Here is a 20864-nt window from a genome sequence, read left to right as displayed (position 1 = left end):
TTTTTATGTTACACAACATATGTAAAACTTTAAGCTGGGTACTGACTTGCTTTGATATTGTGGAAGCCTTGAAATTTATAGCCCATGTTACTCTTGGCCCCAGCTCATTATGAGCAAGCCACGTCTAAGTTATGGAATCCGCCCATCCTACAATGAACTGCAAAGAAGTTTGTAGTACGGCTCATGGAATACAACAAATCATCTACCAATAGATCCGCAAACCCAATCCTTACGGTTTGCTAGATTTTTTTTTATTGCGATGGGCAAACCCAAAATAACATTTGTTGGAAATAACACAATGTAAAGATACAACACAAGTTCTTGAAAGACATATGAGGTGAAGTAACTGAAGAGACTTTCTATTAATCTTCTCTTTAATGGAAGAGTTATTGACGATAAAGAGTTTACTTTATTCATTTTTTCATCTCACTTTCAAGAAATGAATATTTATTTTATTTTGAATGTAGTGGTTTTTAGATGTGATACTTGTGTGTGAACATATTGTGGGGGATCGAAAAAAAGACCCAGACCAAGAGTAGAAGACAAACAAGATGATGAGATATCATGAGGACATAAAAAAGATGGGCTTGCCTAATATCAAAACAGTCATGGCTTGGGAGGATATGCCTTAGTAAGGGAAGACCCAAAGATCTGTTTACTTAAGTAGTTAGTTCTAAGAATAAGAAATCAAATCCTCACATGCATAATGATTTGTTAAGGTAATCCTATCCCACACTTTCAAGGTTAACAGGTCATAGCATACTAGCTGACATTTTTTACAATATGTGATTACGGATCCTACTGCTACAAATAAGTGAAACAAAGACAAAAATATAAGAAACTTTCACTTTACTAAACCGAATTACCTAATGACTTGATTGTCATTGGAGCATTTTTTTTTGCAGAGAACACGGTTGGCCAAGGAGTTCCCATATAACTAATTAACTATCACCTTATTGAAGAAGGAAGGAGTAGAGACCTCGAACCAAGTAGATAAAAGATCCCACACGTTTTAGGTTCAGTTTGTTATGTCAATATGTGATATGTGTATTATCTTTTTAAAATTATGGTTGTACTTATACCCGTAGTCTTAAGACTCGACTCGAGAGTCAACTCAATCAAGTCAAATTAAATATTTTATGACTAAAAGTACCCTATGGTGAAATGCCATTGCATTTTATCCTTAAAAACGATCATTTTAAGATCTACTCCTCTTCAATCTCTAAATCGTTCTCTTCTTCAACATTAAGATTGACTCTATATTGCAAACCTTCTAATTAACTCACAAACAAGATAGGGTTTTGGGGGATCTAGAAGATGGATTTTTGGTTGAAATTGATGGATTGAAGATGAAGATGAATGAGTTGAGGTTGAGGGTGATGGACTGAAGACAAAATTGAAAAGGGTTAAAGAGGTTGAAGGTGATGAATCTTTTTTTTAAAAAGAAAATCAAGGGTTTTCTTTTTTCCAAGAGATTAAACCAATGGATTGAAAATGACGTTGGATGGTAGTTTTTTGGGAAGAAAATAAGCTCTTTGGAGGACTCTTGGGGGAAATCTAGGGAGCTAGGGAATATGCATCGTTTCAATATTTGACTCAGTGCATTTCACTCAGTTGTGCCTGTCACTCAGTTGAGTCTTGGTTCAACTCGGTCATACTTATGAGTTGATTCGATGAGTTGATGTTTTTGAGTTTTGCGTGATTCACCTAGAAAACCAATCAAGTAAGTTTGCGAGGTTTCAAGTCAACTTGACGAGTTTATAACCATAGATGATTTTCATCAAGTTTGTGTACTTGAATTATGTATAGAATGATGCTGAAGTGACCTCGAGATTGTGCCTCAGATTGCACTTTCCTGACATAGAAGTGTGTACATCAAGATACGAGTGAAAAAGCATATATGATTCCTACACACTTCCACATCAGGTAAGTGCAATGTGAGGTACAATCTTGAGGTCACGCCATCATGACTCGTATATACATAAGCGAACTAAACTAATGAAACAAAGCGATTTGAGAAACCGATTATTGCTCCCACCCATACGATTGCGAATTGCAAACAAAAATTTGAACTGAGAGAAAGCAATGAACCAAGTAAAATAAAGACAATCTTTTTCAAGTATCAAAGGCGATTCTCCTAAACATTTTGCCACAGTGACTTTTACTTAAAAGGCACGAATTGGTTAGGAGAACTTACAAAACATGATTCAGTAATTTTTTAATCTTTTTGTTTATTGCGTATCTTGATCTGGGTGTTAAAATGGTACTACACTAGTATGAGATGCAAGGAGAAACTTTAGGAAGAGGACCTTAATAGTTCAAAGCATAGATCTCAAGGTATTCAAATTCTCCAACAACATACATAATCAATTAGTTTGATGAAAATAAATAAAATTAATTATTTCGCAACATACAAGTGGTAAATAGAAATCTCCCTTTCTTGCACCCACTTCATTGTACCCTACCAAGCTGGAATCTTCTATTCACCATTACCGTCTATCCTTTGATCTCTGATGGTATCTGGTAAAAAAAAATAGTCAAAAAACTATTGCACTAGATTAGTAGATAATCAATAATATAGAAAAGTTGATCAGGCATTCATGACGTTTCATAGGAGATGTTGATGCAAGGACAAGCAAAGTAGTCGGTCACTCATCATCATCATCAAACCCTTATCCTAAACATTTGAGATGGGCTTAAGATCTTATAACAATACCACATAGATATTATTGGAAGTGAAGTTGAGATTGGTCCATTGACACCCCTATTGAATTCTACTACTGTTGATCCTTAGAATAAAAAAAATTGTAAAACAACAAGAAAAATTGTTTTTGGTGGGAAACCCAAGAAGAATTAAAATGATGATTCATGCTAAAAATCATGTTGTCCTCAAACATTTTTTCAATGCATGGGTTAGAAGTTTCGGAATGTGCTGATTTTTTGTGAGGATGATCTCTATGATGAGGAGATCATCCTTGCCAAAAATCAGCTCATTCTGAGATGTTTAACCCCATCAAAAGTGATTTACAAAAATCGAATGGTCCACGATTCTTCAACTTGTAAATTAGGGTTAGAAGTTTTAGAATGAGCTGGGCTTTCTTTTAGGGTGATCTCTTCACCACAGAGAGCATCCTCAGAAAATATCAGTCCATTTCGAAACTTCTAACCCCTATTTTCAAAATGTTGGCCACAATGTTTGGCTCTCTTTAGGGCCTCCGAATGTTTTCCTATATATAAACATATAACTTCAAGGGAAATGAAGTTAAGAAGGTGGCATTTTTGCCATGTTATATCACATTGGATTGAAAGATACACTATAGTATTCCAAAATGAGTTCCACCACTCGTCTTCAACCTTTTATATGATTTCTCCTGAAATGAGGTTAAAGTTTTCAGGATTGTGTTTAAAGGTGGATGATTCTGCTTGTCGTTAACAGGGAGTTCTTTCACATGTTTCGTATCCCAAGTCTTACTGTTCCCTTTCATTAGGTGCTCCATGCCATTTCCAGTTTCCCACTTCCTTGCAGAAGGTCTTTTTTCAATTTTTAATTCTTTTATTAAGAGTTGTATTGTATCTCTTTAATATGTAGTTTTTCTTTTTCTTTAATTTTTTTTTCCTTATTTCTCATGTGTTTCTGAAGACCAATAGGGCTGAATGCTATGTTGCATCTTTCCCTAATTGTACTGATGAAGTTGAGCTCATGTCTAACCATTTTTCACCTTATTATTCCAGAAAGATTGTTATGTAATTTAAAAAAGAATTTAAAAATAAAAAAAAAAACTCAAAATGTGATAGGGCACAATGTGAAAAAAGCCCAAATTTGACAGCCTTGGGCCATCAAATTTCATAAAATTCGACGGACCAAGAGGTCAACTTGGCGTCGAATTTTTCATTGTCAAAATTTTTTTTTGACAGCTCGAAACTGTCAAATTAATGAAGGATGGGAGAAATTTGACAGCTCTCAACTATCAAATCTAGGAACATCAAGAATTTCGACGGTCCTAGACCATCAAAATTAAGTTTCTAAAATTTGTGGTCTTTGGCTCGTCAATTTTTTCTGTCGAATATTCTAGTTTTCACGTAGTGGGGGAGTTTTCTTTTTCTTTTCTCCCTTCTCTCTTGCCATCCCCTTCTCCCTCAACTTTTCTATATCCCAAACTTCATCACTGTGGTGATAATTGTTGCCATCCCAGCTCTTCTTTCATCTTCACTATAATCACAGCACTACTGTCACAACTTGCATTACAATTGATGCCATCATCGCCACAATTGTTATTGTTCCCGTCGCCACTACCATCAAGTCCACAATCAACATCACAGCCACCACCACTACTACCAAATTACTAGCGCCGTCTACGTAGCACACTACTACCACCACTGCACTGCTCTCAACGTCAATCTCACAACCACTTCAGCACCACCAATGTCATTTTCATGGGAATTAGTACCATAACAAACATAAGGCCACTGCGCAAGCACACACACACACAAAAGCCTATATTTTTGTGATTTCGGCCATTACTCAGACAAAATCTAGTCCTCTATTTTGTGTTTTCAACCATTAAGCCACCCAAGAGGAAGAGAATAGACTTACATAAAAATGACCTAAAACCATAAGAGTCATGCCAATTAAATGCATGCATCACTAAGAATATCAGAATACTTTTATGAAAGTTAAGACCTAGAAATATAAGAAAAGTCATAGCAAATTAAGTTGCACTGCCCTTTCTCTTCAGTTATCTACTTGTTCACACACAAGCACATATATCTCTGCCAAGGGATACAAATGGTTAAATATCATGCCTCTCAACAAGCCAACATTGTTTCTTTTCTCCTCGTTACATGTCTCCTCCTGAATAGAAGACAGAACAAACCAAATCTCTTATTTCTTCAACTAGACTCACTGGTTCTCCCCTTTGTTGAGCTTCACACAATAATTCTCCCACAAGTTCTCTCCTTCAGTCATCATAAAGCGAAAACAGCTATCGCCCACTGCAGTGACTGCATTGGAATTCAAATTTGAAGGGCCATCATTCGATTTAAGCCTATTTGTTTCATGCCCTTGATCATTGATGTCATTGCCACAGAAAGCCTGCCCTTGGTTGTAAATTGACTCAAGGTTCTGGAAGTAAGAGCCTGTTCTTGAATCCTCTTTACGTCTTTTGTTACATTCCTTGGTGGTTTTACTATACTTGTTGATGTTCTCCCATTTCTCTTCACATCTTCTCGCACCCCGATCATAACCCATACAAGCCATTTTCATCGAAATTTCTTCCCATAGAACCCCCTTTGAACACTCATCTTGTTGGAAACTTGTTTCTAGGCTGGTTCTCAGATTTATTAGATTTGATATCTCAGCTTCCAGCCATCTATCACTACTGCTTTCGAGTGTTTCACTTTCATTCTCTTTCTGATTTTGTATTTTTTCATGCAATTCTGTTGCCATTAGCTCCTGGTCAGGAGATGAAGCCTTCACTTCTCTCCCTGTAAATTTCTTCAAGGTCTCCATTAAAGCAGCATCTCGAGCTTCAAACCAAGTTCTCTCATTAGCCCAAATTTTATGTTCCCGTTCGATCCGCTCTTCTTCTTGCTTCCTCCATTCTTCTTCTCTAGAAATCCTCTCATGTTCCTTGTTGTCTAGAGTCTTCAAAATCTTCTCCAACCAAGCCTCTTGTCTTTCCATAAACTTCCTCATCTGTAAGTTGATGATGTCTCTTATCTTCGCCTTCCAGCTCTTTCGACCCCTTTTCAGACATTGGTTAGCTTTCATTTTCTTCTTCTTCTTCTCAATGGAATCGTTCTCTTCGGAAGCGATTGCCTTAAAATTGTTATAGTCATCTTCGGAGGATGACGATGGGCCAAAGTCAGAGGAGTTAGATATGCTACGGCTCTCAGGGAGTTTCTGTGCTTGCAAACCTTCTTGATTCATGGGATAATTAATGGTGTTGGCTGTGGTATGAAATGGTGGATTATTTCCAAAAACATGTGTTTCTGAGACTAAGACTGGATTGCTAGATTCTCCATAGAGAGCTTCAAGCTGACGAAAGAACCTATAATGCTTCCCATCTTGTCTCCCGGCTTTTCCTTCTTTTGTCTTCTTATAGTACTTGTACAAGTTTTCAAATTTCTCTCTACATTTCTTCCCAGTCCTTTGATATCCATGTTCCTCTTTCATTATTCTGGAAATAAGCAACAAAAATATAAAAAATATTTTTTTATCCAATAAAAGAGGAAGAAGAAAGACAAAACCCTAGTTTTCACTCTTGGAGATCTCATTAACAAACTTTTAATTAAAACACCCCAACATTTCTCTAATAATAATTAATGATCTGACTAACTGCTACAATCTCCTACATGGGTATGCATTTTAATGGGGTTATAAAGCAAAGAAAGGGCTGTTTGAGATATCCTCATGGTGGAGAACTCTCTTTTGGTCACTAAAACCAATATTGAATAAGGTACTTAAGTTTCCAAAATACAAACCAGTAAAAAATAAGTAAATTTAAAAACAGTTGGATCTTAAATAAGTAAATTAAAAAACAGTTCATCATACCATAAAACTAGTATAAACATAGATTGCTTTTCAAAGGATGGTCATTTATCTAATACAAAACGAGAACACAAAGACAAGTAGTAGTCATGTTTGTTACACAGAAGCCACATGGGTTTTGGTATCTTAAATTTTTGTAGAAACATTAGAACCTGAGTCATCATCACTATAAGATAGTAGAAATTAGAAACAAAGAAGAGAGAGACACACATGGGTTTTGGTCTCTTAAATTTTCTAGAAACATTAGCACCTGAATCATTCATCATCACTAGAAGAGAGTAGAAATTAGAAACAAAGAAGAGAGAGAGAGAGAGATTGAACCGACCTAGAAACTTCATCCCACAGTGGTCCTTTCTGATTAGTTTCCTTGAACTTGGGATCAAGAAGAGATCTGATCTCGAGAAGGGTAAGAGTCTCTTGTCTTGGCCATCTACTGTTCCCTCCATCACCTCCAACACAACCTTCCATCTCAAATCCACAAACAGCAGAAGTGGTCGTAGTAGAGTTTGTAGAATCTGAACGAAAGTCCACCACTGGCACTCCACGATGCAACACCTCTCCTACCTGAGGACCTGACATCATCATCATCATCATCTCGTAATGTTGCCCGGTTGTCAGATTCTGGTGTCCGGGAAACTGATCTGGCTCTTGTGAGAATGCCGGATAATGGGTCCTTTCGGCCATCAACTGCCGTAGATCCGGCAGGCCGTACTGGTATCTCATTTCCATTAGATTACAGAGAGAGAGTAGAAGCTCTTATGTGAAATATGGAGAGAGAGCGAATGGAGCGATAGAGTTGGATCGTGTCGTGTCGTCAACGTAAAGCTCGAATTTATGCAGAGATGTTGGCCCCTTCTCTGTTTATATGCAAAACTGCGAATTGTTCCTCTCTCTCTCTATATCTCGTCACTGCTCTGGAACAAGAAACACGAACATACGTAATGTATGGTCCAATGAAAGTTTGACACATGTTGATATATTAGACGGTGGAAGGAAATCCAAAAGACAGAACTGACAGGATGACGCGTGTACAGTGCCTAGTATCAGGCCTTTTTGACCGATCAACCCTACGTCCTTATGGCTCAGCGCACCCTCTCAAACGAGCCGAACTCTCTCGAGTCTCTCACTCTCACTCTCACCTCACTGTATCAAATCAAATTATTTACACTAATGCTGGGGTGACATTGGAATTACTGCGATTCTCTTATTTCTGACGTGGAGGTGCACACATAACCGTAGATGCTTTCGACCCGTATCTAGAGGAAACAAAACGACGGTTATGCTCCCCCATATCAGTAATGTGAGAATAGCAGTAAATCCCAATGTCAGCCCAGCATGACTCAATTGTTTATTGGGGTTTTTAAGGTTTACCTCCTTGAACTAAATTCAATATTAGGTCTACGTTCTTGACTTTTATACCAACATAAAGTTTCTTTGTTCCTCTCTCTCTTATCTATTTCTCACGTCTCCTTCTACGCCTCTCCTTCACACTCTTCCACATCTCTGGTGTGTTCACTTTCTTCTTTACAATGCATCTATTATACATGTCCAAAATTTCAAAATCTGAGCTTAATTTCAATTGGGTGATGTTAAAGGCACCTCACATATTAATAAGGGCAATCTGAACAATTGAAAACTTATCATTTTTATTTTTATTTTTGTTAACCTTATTAGAGCTCTCGACGATTTTTATACTTGATTCCACCTCTTTTTCATTTCTTCCTCCATCAGATTTGAACTAAGGTGGTGGAGGCCTCATGTACATATCAAAACATGAGCTTTTGATGATGTATTTTATAAACCACTTGATGTATATAATACCAATCATCTATCAAAAATATACTACAACATAAATGTTTGATGATGCATTTCATTGAACACTTGATCTACATAATACAAAACATTGAACTTAAGGTAGAACTTCAAACAAAGCATCGAACACTTGGTAGGCTTTATAATAAAAATTCTATCTTAATTTACACCTTAAAAAATGAAAAAATTGTGATTATAATGGTATTCGGTGTTTCTCAACGTGGTGGTGGTACTACTCATAGGAAAGAAAACGAAAAAAATAAAAATAAAATAAAACTTACTCAATAGGTTGTTCCACTAGTATTGATATGTAGTGGGTAAAAAATACGGAAGAACGTCGCGGTAGTGATTGTTTTGATAACTATGATGGAGGAGAGGAGTCAATCTATTCAAATCGAAGAAGAAGATTGAGAGCTTTCATATACTGGGGTGCCTTATTCGTGAAAAAAAAAAGATTTGTTGGGGTGCCTTTTATGCACGGATTTCCCTAATGAATAATTTGGGTGCCTTTAACATTATCCATTTCAATTATATAAAGATGTTCAGTTAGATATTCACTTGTAATATAACAATGGGGGGGGGGGGGGGGGATGATAAGGAATTTCTAAATGTAATAAATCAAATATCAATAAGTGATCCCCTGAAAAACTAGAGCCATAAGAATGAGAGATTAGGAGAAGAGAAGAAAGTAAGGGAAGGAGAGAAGAGAGCCATTGAGTGGGTGAGGGATTTGATGCAATAGAGAGAAGGGGAGACACAAGAAAATAGGGATAGAGGGAACATAGAGGGGAGAGGAAAGAAACGAAAATTGAAGAGAAATTAGTAAGTACAATTATGGCTTATGGGGGTTTTTTTTTTCCACGAAAATTTATACTTCAAAAAATACTAATGTTTTTAAAATTATTAAAAAAGATTTAACTCACCAAATTGTCCAATGTTTTAAAACCATTTATAGGTTAAAATGTTGGACTGCCTAACGAGTTACTAGAACAATGGTTAGTCCAACGAGTTGAATTGCCTATTACCTTATCGGAACTTTTTTGATATGTCCAACATGTTATTCAAATGTTTTTATTAATTTTGGGGTAAAAATAATTTTTTTTGATAATTAATTAAAAAGTTAACCATTTTTTAGTAATTTTCTGTTTAACTTGAGTATGCAAATTTTACTAAAAGTCAAGGATATATCTAACATTGTATTGGGGTGCAAATCTAGTTTTTCAAGAATTTTATAATGTAGATAAACACTAATAAAACCATTATTTCTTAAGGAGACTTCTAAACCCACTTCCTTGGACACTACCTTCAACACTTCACTGATGTGGCAATGTGTAGAGAATTATAGAGTATTTTCCTCGAGATGCAAAAAAAAAATAATATTTGGTTCTCTACACACTATCACGTTAGTGTAGTGTCCGAGAAATTCAGTTCAACATTTTCCTTTTCTAAGTAAGTTAAGTGATAGGGTGAATTTTTAAAAGAGCCTTGGTACATTACCTTCAACACTATCTTTACATAGAACCATCAATTTTCATGAAAAAGAACACTCATTTCTTAGGAAAAGCATCAAAGACATAACCCAAATCTTCATTTTGAAGTCTAGTTAAAATCTCGTTCCGAGGACTCCATCTCTAAATAGAGAGATTTGAAATCTGATTGGAGTTGCTTTGAGTACTCTTTATTAGATTATTCAATGATAATGTATGCAACTTTTTCCTCTTTAAATATAATTCTTGTAAAAATTCTCACTAATTTCATAAAACATGTCGACTAGGGTGTAGGGTCTAGTTTAGAGGGGAAGAATTAAAGAGATTAAATATATGATTCCATTAATGTTGCGTACAATAATCATTTAAAAATTCACTCATGCTGGGGTGACATTGGATTTATTGCGATTCTCATATCTCTAACGTGGAGGTGCACACATAACTACAGATTTTTTTTACTCATATATCGAGGAAATACATTTATGGTTATGTACGCACTTCAAATAAAAAATTTGAGAATCACAATAAATCCCAATGTCACCAGAGCTCGACTCTTAAAAATTTAGACTAATATTGACAAAAGTCAAACACTTAAGTGTAAGGAACGTGACCATCAACTTTTCCACGATCTGTCCAGCTAATTCATCGTATCAATCAAGGAGAGTGGTTCATTATACTAACTTCTCAAGTTTCGAGTTGAAGTTCAATGCACAGTTGAAGGATTGGATGGTCTCTTAATTAAAAAACTATAAATATATTTGATTAATGCAGAATTTTATAGTCAAATCTCAACCGTCCATCACCCACGTATTTCAAACGAATCTATCAATTTGTGTTCTGAGACTGGTCAGATCTGATTGCTTGCATTTGTAGGTTAGAAGGTCACATCAAGTGCACGAGGGAGGGAGCCGTATTCATATATATATATAAGGTGCACTGCAGCCAAGCCGTGACTCCTGAGTCCTGACAGTGTCAGACGAGGCCAAGATGGATGACATGGACTTCGAGTAGACGTGGCAGCATTATGGAGTGAATGATTAGTGGGGGGAGGTCTTGATTTGTCTTACCTGAAAGGGAAGCTGGGACCCACACATATCTAGCTGGCCACCATGTCCGTGATGATGGATGACTCCTTAGAAAGAGAGAGAGAGAGAGAGATATCTATCAATCTATGCTATTTGAAAAGATATAAGCGATAAAAAAGGGAAAGTTTTTTGTCTCCCCTCTTCATCGATTCGATGGTTTCTTTGATACTACACTGCTCCCCTTGATGTCATCGAACGGTTCATATCAATCCATGCAGGTCTCAAGCTGTCCCCATAAGCTTTGCCGACACTGACAGGAACTGCAGATGGAGGGGGGGCATGCATGGTTGGAGTCGAAGCTCCACTTGTGATGACTTTCTTTATCTTCCTTACAAAACGTAACACAAGGGTCTCCTGCTCAGAAAAGTCATTGTACTATTATATGGACTTTCAAACCTTCAAGGTGTTTGATGCAAAGCATCCTGAATGGGTATAGCTTATCTACTGCAGAGAGAGTTTTGAGCCCTTATCCTCTCAGTGGATGTTGAATCTTCTCCTGCAGTATCATATTTCTGGTCCTATTCAATCTCTTGTTATTCATCATGTAAACCTTGTGATCATAGTCAAACAATTTAATTTAATTTAATTTGTAAACATTTTAACAAATTAATTAGGTTTAGGATCAAAGATTGTGTATCTTTGCTTTTGAAATCTTCACTTTAATGTTGAAAACTTGAAATTGATTCTGCTCGTCTCATTTCCATCATCACACATCAATCTCATAACATTTGACATGTTAAGATTATTCTCCACATTAGATTTCTTAAAAAGGCATATCTTTCCTGCAATGTATAAGGCACTTGGGTTGCGCATAAATGTCTCTTGGCTCCTTAATTAGACAGTAGACTACTCCATTCATCAGATGTTCCCGTGACCTAGGCCATCAGATGGGAATCCTTGAAAATGAAATATGTCAAGATATTTCTTGCCATTAGACGCCAAAGGGATTGGAATCAATCGGGGATATATATTACAATAGAATTATATATAAATTTGGAATTCATCCATAACAAACGCAAAGGTCGCTGAATTTTCTTCTGATAATCGATGGTCTTTATAGGAACTCCATAATGATAGAATGAGGGAATTGTCCATGCTCTTATGGTTCAACCCTTGCCAATTATGGATGTTGACGATAAACTGATTTGGATATCATGCACCAAAGGGAGATATTTCTTTCAAGAGATTGTATCATCCGAGAGAACGAGTGTTCATGAGGAAGATTATATAGAATACAAATTAAGTGGTTGCCCAGGTATTAATTTATTGCTTGAATTTCCATGAATAAAAAGCTTCTGACTGTAGAGAATCTGAAAAAAAAAAAAAAAAAAAAGAGGCTTCATCAATATTAGGATAATGATCATCTTACTAGCAAATTGGTTTTCCAAATGATTTGTGTGACATTTTAGGCTTCAATGTTCCACATTTTGAAGCAGTGAAATAGGCGATTGTTTTAATAAAGATGCTTGCCCAAGGAAGAAATACTTGGAAAATTGTTTTGAAGACTTCGGGTGTTTGTTTAAAGGATCACTTATTGATGACAACTTTACAGGGAGGGATCATATGCAACTGTAGTAAATCATACCTGCATCGAGATTTGCACTCTTGGATCCATATGACCCGGTTCATATGAGAGTGATTCTTTATTTGTTTATTGATTATAAACTTAAGTAGATATAATGGGAAATTTTGCATGTATATTCATGAAGGAAATCAGGTTGTGGATGAGTTAGCTGTAAAATTTATTCAAAATCAACATGATCCCCCCACTCAATGAGTTTAATTACATACGAGTCATCCTGGAGTGACATTGGAAATAACATCGATTCACACTACATTGCTGATGTAGAGGTGCGCACATAACCACAGATGCTTTTCACTCATGGATGAAAAGCATCTATGGCTTCATACACACATCCACATCAGCATTGCGTGAATCGATATCAATTTCAATGTTACTTCAGCATTTTCCATAACATATATAGCACACTATATGAGAAGAATATTTTGTGGAGACTATGTGGGAATACCTTCTTTTAGATTTCCATAAATTATAATTGTAGGAAATATGCCCTTGAAGTACTGTTGTAAACCATTCATTCTTGTCTAATTTATCTTCATTACCTGCTTTGCAATCTTGGGGCTCAATCATACTTCTTGGGCCGGGACCTACCATAAGAGGGTCCACCTAAATAATTGAATGATCAAAACAATCCTATTTATTATTGTCTTCTTCTTCTTTTTTCCTTGGATTGATGGGCGGATTTTCTTGACTTCCCTTGAAGAATATTGTTGCAGAGGAGTGGTAGTCATCATTGGAAAACAATCATATTTGACCTGGAAGATTCTAAATTGGACCCTTGACATAATGGCCCTAGCTGATGGAGGCTTTCCAGAAAGGCAGAAAACTTTCATCAGGACAAGTTCAAAACGATTGTTAGTGTATAAGTTATAGGGGTTGAATGCGTTAAGCTATGCTTTTAAATTCATCTGAGATGCCTTGAAATGCAACGGAATTAACTTGAGATATTGTAATTGAATCGTGCTGGAGTGACATTAAAATTGACATCGTTTCGCACATTGCTGATGATTGAGGAGGTGCTTGCATACAACCATAGATGCTATTCACTTGTGTCTCAATGAGAAGTATTTATTCACACATCAACAATGTGTGAAACGATGTCAATTTTAATGTCACGTCAGTATTTTCCATTGTATTTGAGTACTATAGAAACTAAGTTTCAATAAACTTGTCCGGTTTGATATGAAAATTCATTGGAGTTGGAAGAAAAATATAAAATTAGGAAAATGCTGATACTGCGTTTCTCACAAGTTTGACGTGGGATGTGCACATAACCATAGATGTGTTTCCTCGTGATACGAGTAAACACTATCTACAGTTATGTATGTATGTACACATTAGAATTGTAAGAATCACAGTAAATCATGTGTCACCCCAGCACGACTCATAAAATTATTATGATATTTTATCACATTTAATAAATTGAACATATTTTATTTGACTTGCTTGGTCTGAGTCATGAGTCATTGCATTGACTTGACCATTTTGCTCTCCAATTCAAGTTGAAATTTCCAAATTTTGAAACTTAGATTCTAAGGTCGACATTAATGGACAATGCAAGTGGGAGGTGTCAAGTACTGACCAAAAAACAGGCGTTGATTGCATATTAAAGTTGTTACATTTTTAACTGGTAGTGAGTTGGCATGCCATAAAGTAACAAGTTTTCACTCTGTTGCTAATGAAGCACCTCTACTTTGAAGGGCTAATCAATCTAATAAATATTTACTGACTTTTTTGGTCTCCTATGATCCTCTTTTTTTTTTTTTTTTTGAAGATGTTTAGAATCACTTTTGTTTGATCATGGTGTTATTGTGTTGGATTTATTGTTATGTTTTTTTAATCCCTCTAATTGAGAATGGAAATGAATCTTAAAGGAATTTTGAAAATAAAGTGACGCGCTTGATATGTTTTGAATATGTTTTTTATATTTTAACGTAAATCTAAAAGATTGCTCATGCATAGATGTAGGAAAATACCTCTGAAAAATGTCTTACAATAGGCAAGCTCGGTACTGAGCGAGATCAACATAATTCTTGGAAAATAGAAGTTCGACAAATCATTTTATAAATAATCTGACATGGGACGGCATTGTCCTAAGAAGTCTGGAATCTAACCAAAAAATTAGGATGACATCTCATTTGCTGGGAAGGATGGATAATAGATAATATAGGGAAGCAGATCCTCCGTAGCAACCATGTAGCACACTTTAAATGGTTGGAAGAGAGGTATTTAAAAAAAAAAAAACATCTCAGCCTCTTGTGATTATGACTTAGATTTAATCCAAAAAAAAAAAGAAAAAAAGCAAGAAACAAAAGACTAATGATTTTTGAACTCAACCTACAACCGAACTCAAAACCCACTGACGCGCCATGCGCAAAGAACCGTAGATTCTTTCGCTCAGGATACACAACTGCAGATGACAGGTCCGTTGTGTATCCCGAGAGACAGAATCTTTGGTTCTTTGCCCATGCCACGTCAGTGAGTTTTTGGGTTTCCTTGTCAGGTTGAATTCAAAAATCAGCACTCAAAACAAAAACAAGTTTTTTTTATGCAAATCCATGTCTTTAAAAGTAATCGGCTACTGAACTCCCCAGATTTTAAGTTGTGAGATCCTATTTTATTGCTGATGCAGCACACTTTCAACCGTTTAAAGTGTGCTACAGGAACCATGTGTTGCAGAGGATCCGCTTCCATAATATAGATGGATAGGGCATCCAACTAACCCTTTTCCATTAGGCAATAAAATGGGCAAACATTTAAGGCCAAGACAGGGAACATTTTTTTTCCTAATTCTTTCTAAAATTATTGATTAACTTGATTGTCAGAGAAAATCCGTAGATATTCTATCAGAGTTATAAATAAATAAAAAAGGATGATCTTATTGTTCAATATTACATAATACACATCCTTGGAAGTGTGGCAAAGAAATCTACCCAAAAGCTATTGAGTGGCCTACATACATCATTTGATTGAGTCTTGTAAACTTTCTAATGAAAGATATAAGAAAGCCCATGCACAGAGCCACAAACATTTGATACATTGGATCCACAATAGGGTTATTAGATTGGGTATGGGTTGTGAGCACTCTCTACAATCAAACACCACATGCACCCCAATAATCAATCTTGGCTCTTCTTTTTCACTTTCCTTCCTGTAGCAAAGCTTCATCCTTCTGTTACATGTTGTAGTATGGTCACCTACGCTTGGAACCCAAAGTTAATGATTTTTCTTTGAAGAGTATAACAATGACAAATGGAATATTTCTGAATTCAAGTATTTCTTAACAAAATGAAAACAGCCCAGTTAAAGCTTTTGAAAACACAATAACAAAAATGTGAAAGAAAAGAACATCTAAAGCTTTTAAAATGGCTTGATGTCTCTGTGCTGGATGGTTATGTGTGTGTTTTCTGATTTTTCGCCATTTTACATCATTAAAGTTTAAGCCGAAAGACTACTGTTAATCACCGTAAAGTCGGACATATTTGGGTTAAATAATTGATCTATATATAAAGACCTTATGGTCACATTAATCTCGATATGGACAGGGTACATATCTTTTGATCTCCCACACTCAAGTCAAAATTTGTATGAAAATGGATCAATTATAACAAGTTCAATTGCTTCTCTATTGTGTGCCCTCTGAAAGAATCTTGCTCTCTATTTATAAATTCCGCATAGTTGGCCTTCTTGGAATACCAAGTAAGTTCTATTTTTTGACATTTGATATTTGACATTAAATCTCACATTAGAATTGACACAGCTTGAAACACTAAAAAGATAAATAAATCTGGAATCCACCAGTAAAGAACTCTCGAAGAGAAAATTTATTAAATTGAAGATGATCTCTACATTGCAATTACAGTCATTTTTATTGAAAAATAAAACTCTTAATCCTCATAAAACTTGAAATTTGTTCAAAATAACAAAAATTACTAAAATAAAAACGACCTAAGCATGGAAATGAACACTACTTAACCCTAAAAGTAAGGGAGAATTGAAGGTTCGTGATTCTGACTTCTATAACAAAAGTTATTAACAAAACAAAAATTACCAAAAATAGCAAAATTGCATAAAAAAAACCAGTGTAAACGAATGAATTAGGCATAAACACGAAAACTCAATTGTAAAGCAATTGATCTTGATGAATCAAGAATGGGTCTCCTCGGATGATTCTGAATTCGTTGCCCCTTCAAGTCTTTTTGACATCTTTTCATAAAGATATAATTGATATCTTTTCAATCAAATTCGTTGAGCCCTAACTGTTAGGGAACCTTTGGGCTTGGACTAATAGCTCCCTCGAAACGGGCCATCAAAATTAGGGCTGTCAACTGAGCCCACTGGCCTGCTTACTTGGACAGCATTCCCCAATAACAAGGGCCTTTGGGCTTGGACTAATAGCTCCCTCGAAATGGGCCATCAAAATTAGGGCTATCAACTGAGCCCACTGGCCTGCTTAGTTGGACTAGCATTCCCCAATAACAAGGGTTAGGGCATTGATCTTAAGCCTGCAAAGGTAGGGTTGGACTCAGAAAAAAAATTAACCCATTAAATCCGGACAAGGTTAGGGCCTAACAATGTCCATCCCGACCCAACCAGCATATATTGCTTACACATATATTATATACAATTAGGTATATGAGTTTATAATGACAAATAATTTGAACATATTATAAAATTATAATTTTACACTGATCCCTGTGAGCAACAATATAATATATTTTTTATAATACATTCCCAATGACACTAGGTCTTACACGGTAGGATTTTGGTTGCAACTTGAAACCTTACTGTTAGAGCTCTAACATGGGCGGGCGGCCCAACCTGAGCTTCAATGGTTCAATGCAATCTTGGGACAGAGATTGAGCAACTTTTATAGCTCAAGGTGGGCTCAACAATAAAAGTGTAAACTCAATTTTAATTTGTCTTGGGCACACACTTGATCTTTTTATGAACAATCTAGCATAGTCTTTTAAGCACACTGTTCTTGAAATAAAGCCCATGGTTAGCTTGCAAAGCCCACGATTAAAAGTTTAAAAAAATGCCTAAACTTAAGAGCTAGAAATCACCAATTAGATTACTTTTTAGGGAATTCTAATAATATCTACCCACCTGAAAAATGAGTTTACCTCATCAAAGCCTCCAGCCTTTTTTGTTGATGAATTAAGAGTGGAATTTTAATTTTGTTGAAAATAATTTTTTAAAAACTTATATTACTAAATTTTTTTTTTTTATTAAAATCAAAATTTCACCATTAATTCATCAGCAAAGGGGGATATTGACTTCTATAGAGGGAGTAATGTTTTTGCGCATAAAAAAATTAATTTGGGATTTCATAGAATTTAAGATTGATCAATCACAAGAAGCTAGGTGTATGCTTCCCCAATGTAAATATTTTTGTAAATTGGGAATGCTTTCAATACATTTGGTATCTTACAATTGATCAATCCAGATTTTGTGAAATCCGTAATCAACTTTTATTTGCATACAAAAAAAATTCAATCAGGGGGTAAATCTTATATTTTATTTTACAGGAGGGTAAACCTAACATTACCAATTATAAGGGGGTATATTACAATAACTCCTTTTTAATAATAATAATCTTAGTTTGAAGGTGGGGTCAAACATTCATCGAGAGCCACATTTTAAAAGGAATGATTGTTTGCTCACAAACAAACACTGTTTTGGCAAGTGGCGCTGATGACGTAAGTAATAAGAAAGAAATTTCTCTCTCCTGCCCACACATCCACTACCCAGAAATCTTTATTTTTAGATTTCAAATCTTAAAAAGTATTGTGAGATCCATATAGATTATCATATTAGCAATCGAACATCACAACCTTCTAGATTTCAGGAAAAATTTCATAGTAAAAAAAAAGAAATTTTTTTCAAACTTAATCAATGGTATTGAAAATGAATATCTACCAAGCACCCAAATTTAAAATTAAAATACAATAGTGAAAAATAAAATTTTTTAAGTTTTAAAATATTTTTAAAATTCATAGCTTGTACAATTCTTTTGTATTGGATCATATTTTTGAATGTGATAAGATGAGCTTATTAGGAAATTTCGGTACCATGGGAGGAGAGAAAAAATCTTTTATCATTGCTGATGTCATCAGCATCACATGTCAAAACGGTTATGGACTCTCGACACACCATAGAAGCAGCAAAATTCTCATGAAGTTGGTATTATTATTACTATTGCCGCACTTTTTGTTCTTTTATTAATGGCGTGTACTAAATCGTTCAACTAAATTTATTTGATAAATGTTGCTGAAGTGACCTCAATATTGTACCTCATATCTCACTTTCCTAATGTAAAAGTATTCAAGAATTATAGATTTTTTTTAGCGAGATACGAGTGAAAAACATCTATGGTTCCTACACACTTTCACGTCTCGAAAGTGAAATGTGAGGTATGAATCACGACTCTTATATTGATTCATGTAAGAGTAGGGATCCAATTAGATGTGTCATTTCTAACCAAGGTCAGGTGGCACCTCATTTTATGTTATGTGGCATTTTTTGTGACTAGGATATTTGGTCCATCCCTTCGTGAATCTACACGCAAATGATCAATTTGATTGGTGAAGTGCATCTATAGATAATAGCATTGTCTTAAGAATGATTTTTAATCAATAGATTCAAATTATTTTTCAAGAGATTAGATTTAGTGGATACAAGTTATTAAACACTATGATTTTCAATACATAGGTTCACCAAGGATGGACCACATATCCATACGATCAGTAAGTCTCCAAAAAAATGCTATGTGGCATAAAATGGGGTGCCACTTGACCTTGGTTAGGAACGGGACACCATAGACTATATCTTTACTCTTTATTTAAAGCATGGATCCCACATGATTCCCTCTTCATAGGGCTAGCAATGGATCAGTTCAATATTGGACTAGTGCCACTCCAATATTGATCCATAATTTTTTTTTAAAGATGTATCCGATCCGAACGAATTAACGAATATGTGAATCGAATCCAATCTATTTCATTTCATCCTTAATCCAAAATTGATCCGGTCATATCCAAAGATATATCTTATTTTCAAATTATCAATGTTCAAAAAAAATTTAAAATATAAAATTTTAAAAAATCTACTTTCCAATTACAAATATAAAGGGAAATAAAAAAGACAAACGTTTTATCTATATGTATTTATATGAAATTAAGAATAATAATAAAAATTATTGAAAATTTGGATTAGATTTTTTTCGGATCAAATTGGGGAACATCCGAATCAGATCCAAAAATACAAATTTTCATGTTTTTTTTTTTTTATCGATTCCGACATAGGGTAAATTTCTGATCATTACCAGCCCTGCCTCTTCCCACCTCAGTAGATGAGATGGTTTGGCTTAGATTAGTTTGGGATCCACGTTACCAACCCCCAATCAACCTCATTAAATGCTCACCAGCTTCCATACCTACAGAGGCTACTCCACCCTCTTCTCCAGCTTATGATTTAAGATGATCCAAATCACTAATTACTATATGCACTAGGGGTGCAACTTTATCCGGTTCAAACTAAGAATCAAATCAAATCGTGAATTTTTGGACTGGGTTGGTTTGGTTTAAACTAAGTAACGGTTCGGTTTTGGGTTTAAAAAAAATAAAAAACCAATGGATTCGATTCGATTTTCGATTCAGATTTTGTAAATAACTGAACCAAACTGAGAATCGAACCAAATCGAGAACCAAACCAAGATGTTATTTAAAAATAAAATGTAAATTTTTTCATAATCCTAAGACGTCTCTTGCAACTTTCCCTCTTTTACTCTCTCTCTCTCTCTCTTGCAACTTGCAAGGTTGAGGTGTGGCTGCGAGTTGCCTCTCAACTCCGACGGTCGACGGGTCATCTCTCTCTCTTTAAAGCTGCAAAACAAACTAACGATGGGACAAATGAGGGAATTTCTACTCTTCGATCAGAAATTAAGGTGAAATATGCAAATAAATAGGCACTTTGGTTCCCTATTTTTATTTCTTATACCATTATATGTTGCTAAAACTTAAGAAAATACTACTATTTATATTGTAGTTTAATTGTTTTATTTTTCTTACTTGAATCAGAGTGCAAAAGAAGATGCTACAACAGCTGTAGAACAACTCCAAGAAGCAGAATCTGAAACAAAAGCTCTTCTCTCAGTGACACGGAGAATGATCTTGACTCAAGAAGATATGGTTTGTAAAATGCATTAAGAAATACTTTTTTTTTCCCTTAATTAATTGATGAAGTTTTTGGCAACTCATGGAATCGAACCGAAGCAAACCGAATTAAGGTCAGTTTGGATTGGTTTGATTCTAGACCAATTCGATTCGACTTTGATTACCATATAA

The 20864-nt window shown here is 35.3% G+C and overlaps 1 protein-coding gene across 2 annotated transcripts; it reads right to left on the bottom strand.

The window, feature by feature from the left end:
- Positions 1-4590: 4590 nt before the first annotated feature.
- Positions 4591-8798, bottom strand: LOC147385580 (trihelix transcription factor PTL-like). Of its 2 annotated transcripts, XM_086423407.1 has the most exons (3): positions 8644-8798; positions 6876-7464; positions 4591-6179 (listed from the first exon to the last, which is right to left on the bottom strand). In XM_086423407.1, the coding sequence occupies exons 2-3, from the start codon at positions 7277-7279 to the stop codon at positions 4901-4903; spliced, it is 1683 nt and encodes a 560-aa protein (XP_086279533.1). In that variant the 5' UTR covers positions 7280-7464; positions 8644-8798; the 3' UTR covers positions 4591-4900. The 2 variants fall into 2 exon arrangements, with proteins under 2 accessions (XP_086279533.1, XP_086279532.1); XM_086423406.1 differs by lacking the exon at positions 8644-8798 and having other exon boundaries at positions 6876-7763.
- Positions 8799-20864: the final 12066 nt, after the last annotated feature.

This window comes from Akebia trifoliata, chromosome 14 (genome assembly GCF_017979445.1).
Source record: "Akebia trifoliata isolate Shusen 1 chromosome 14, ASM1797944v1, whole genome shotgun sequence".
NCBI classification, from domain to species: domain Eukaryota; kingdom Viridiplantae; phylum Streptophyta; class Magnoliopsida; order Ranunculales; family Lardizabalaceae; genus Akebia; species Akebia trifoliata.
Note: the sequence above shows the minus strand (reverse complement) of the source record. Positions and strands in the feature narration are given on the sequence as shown.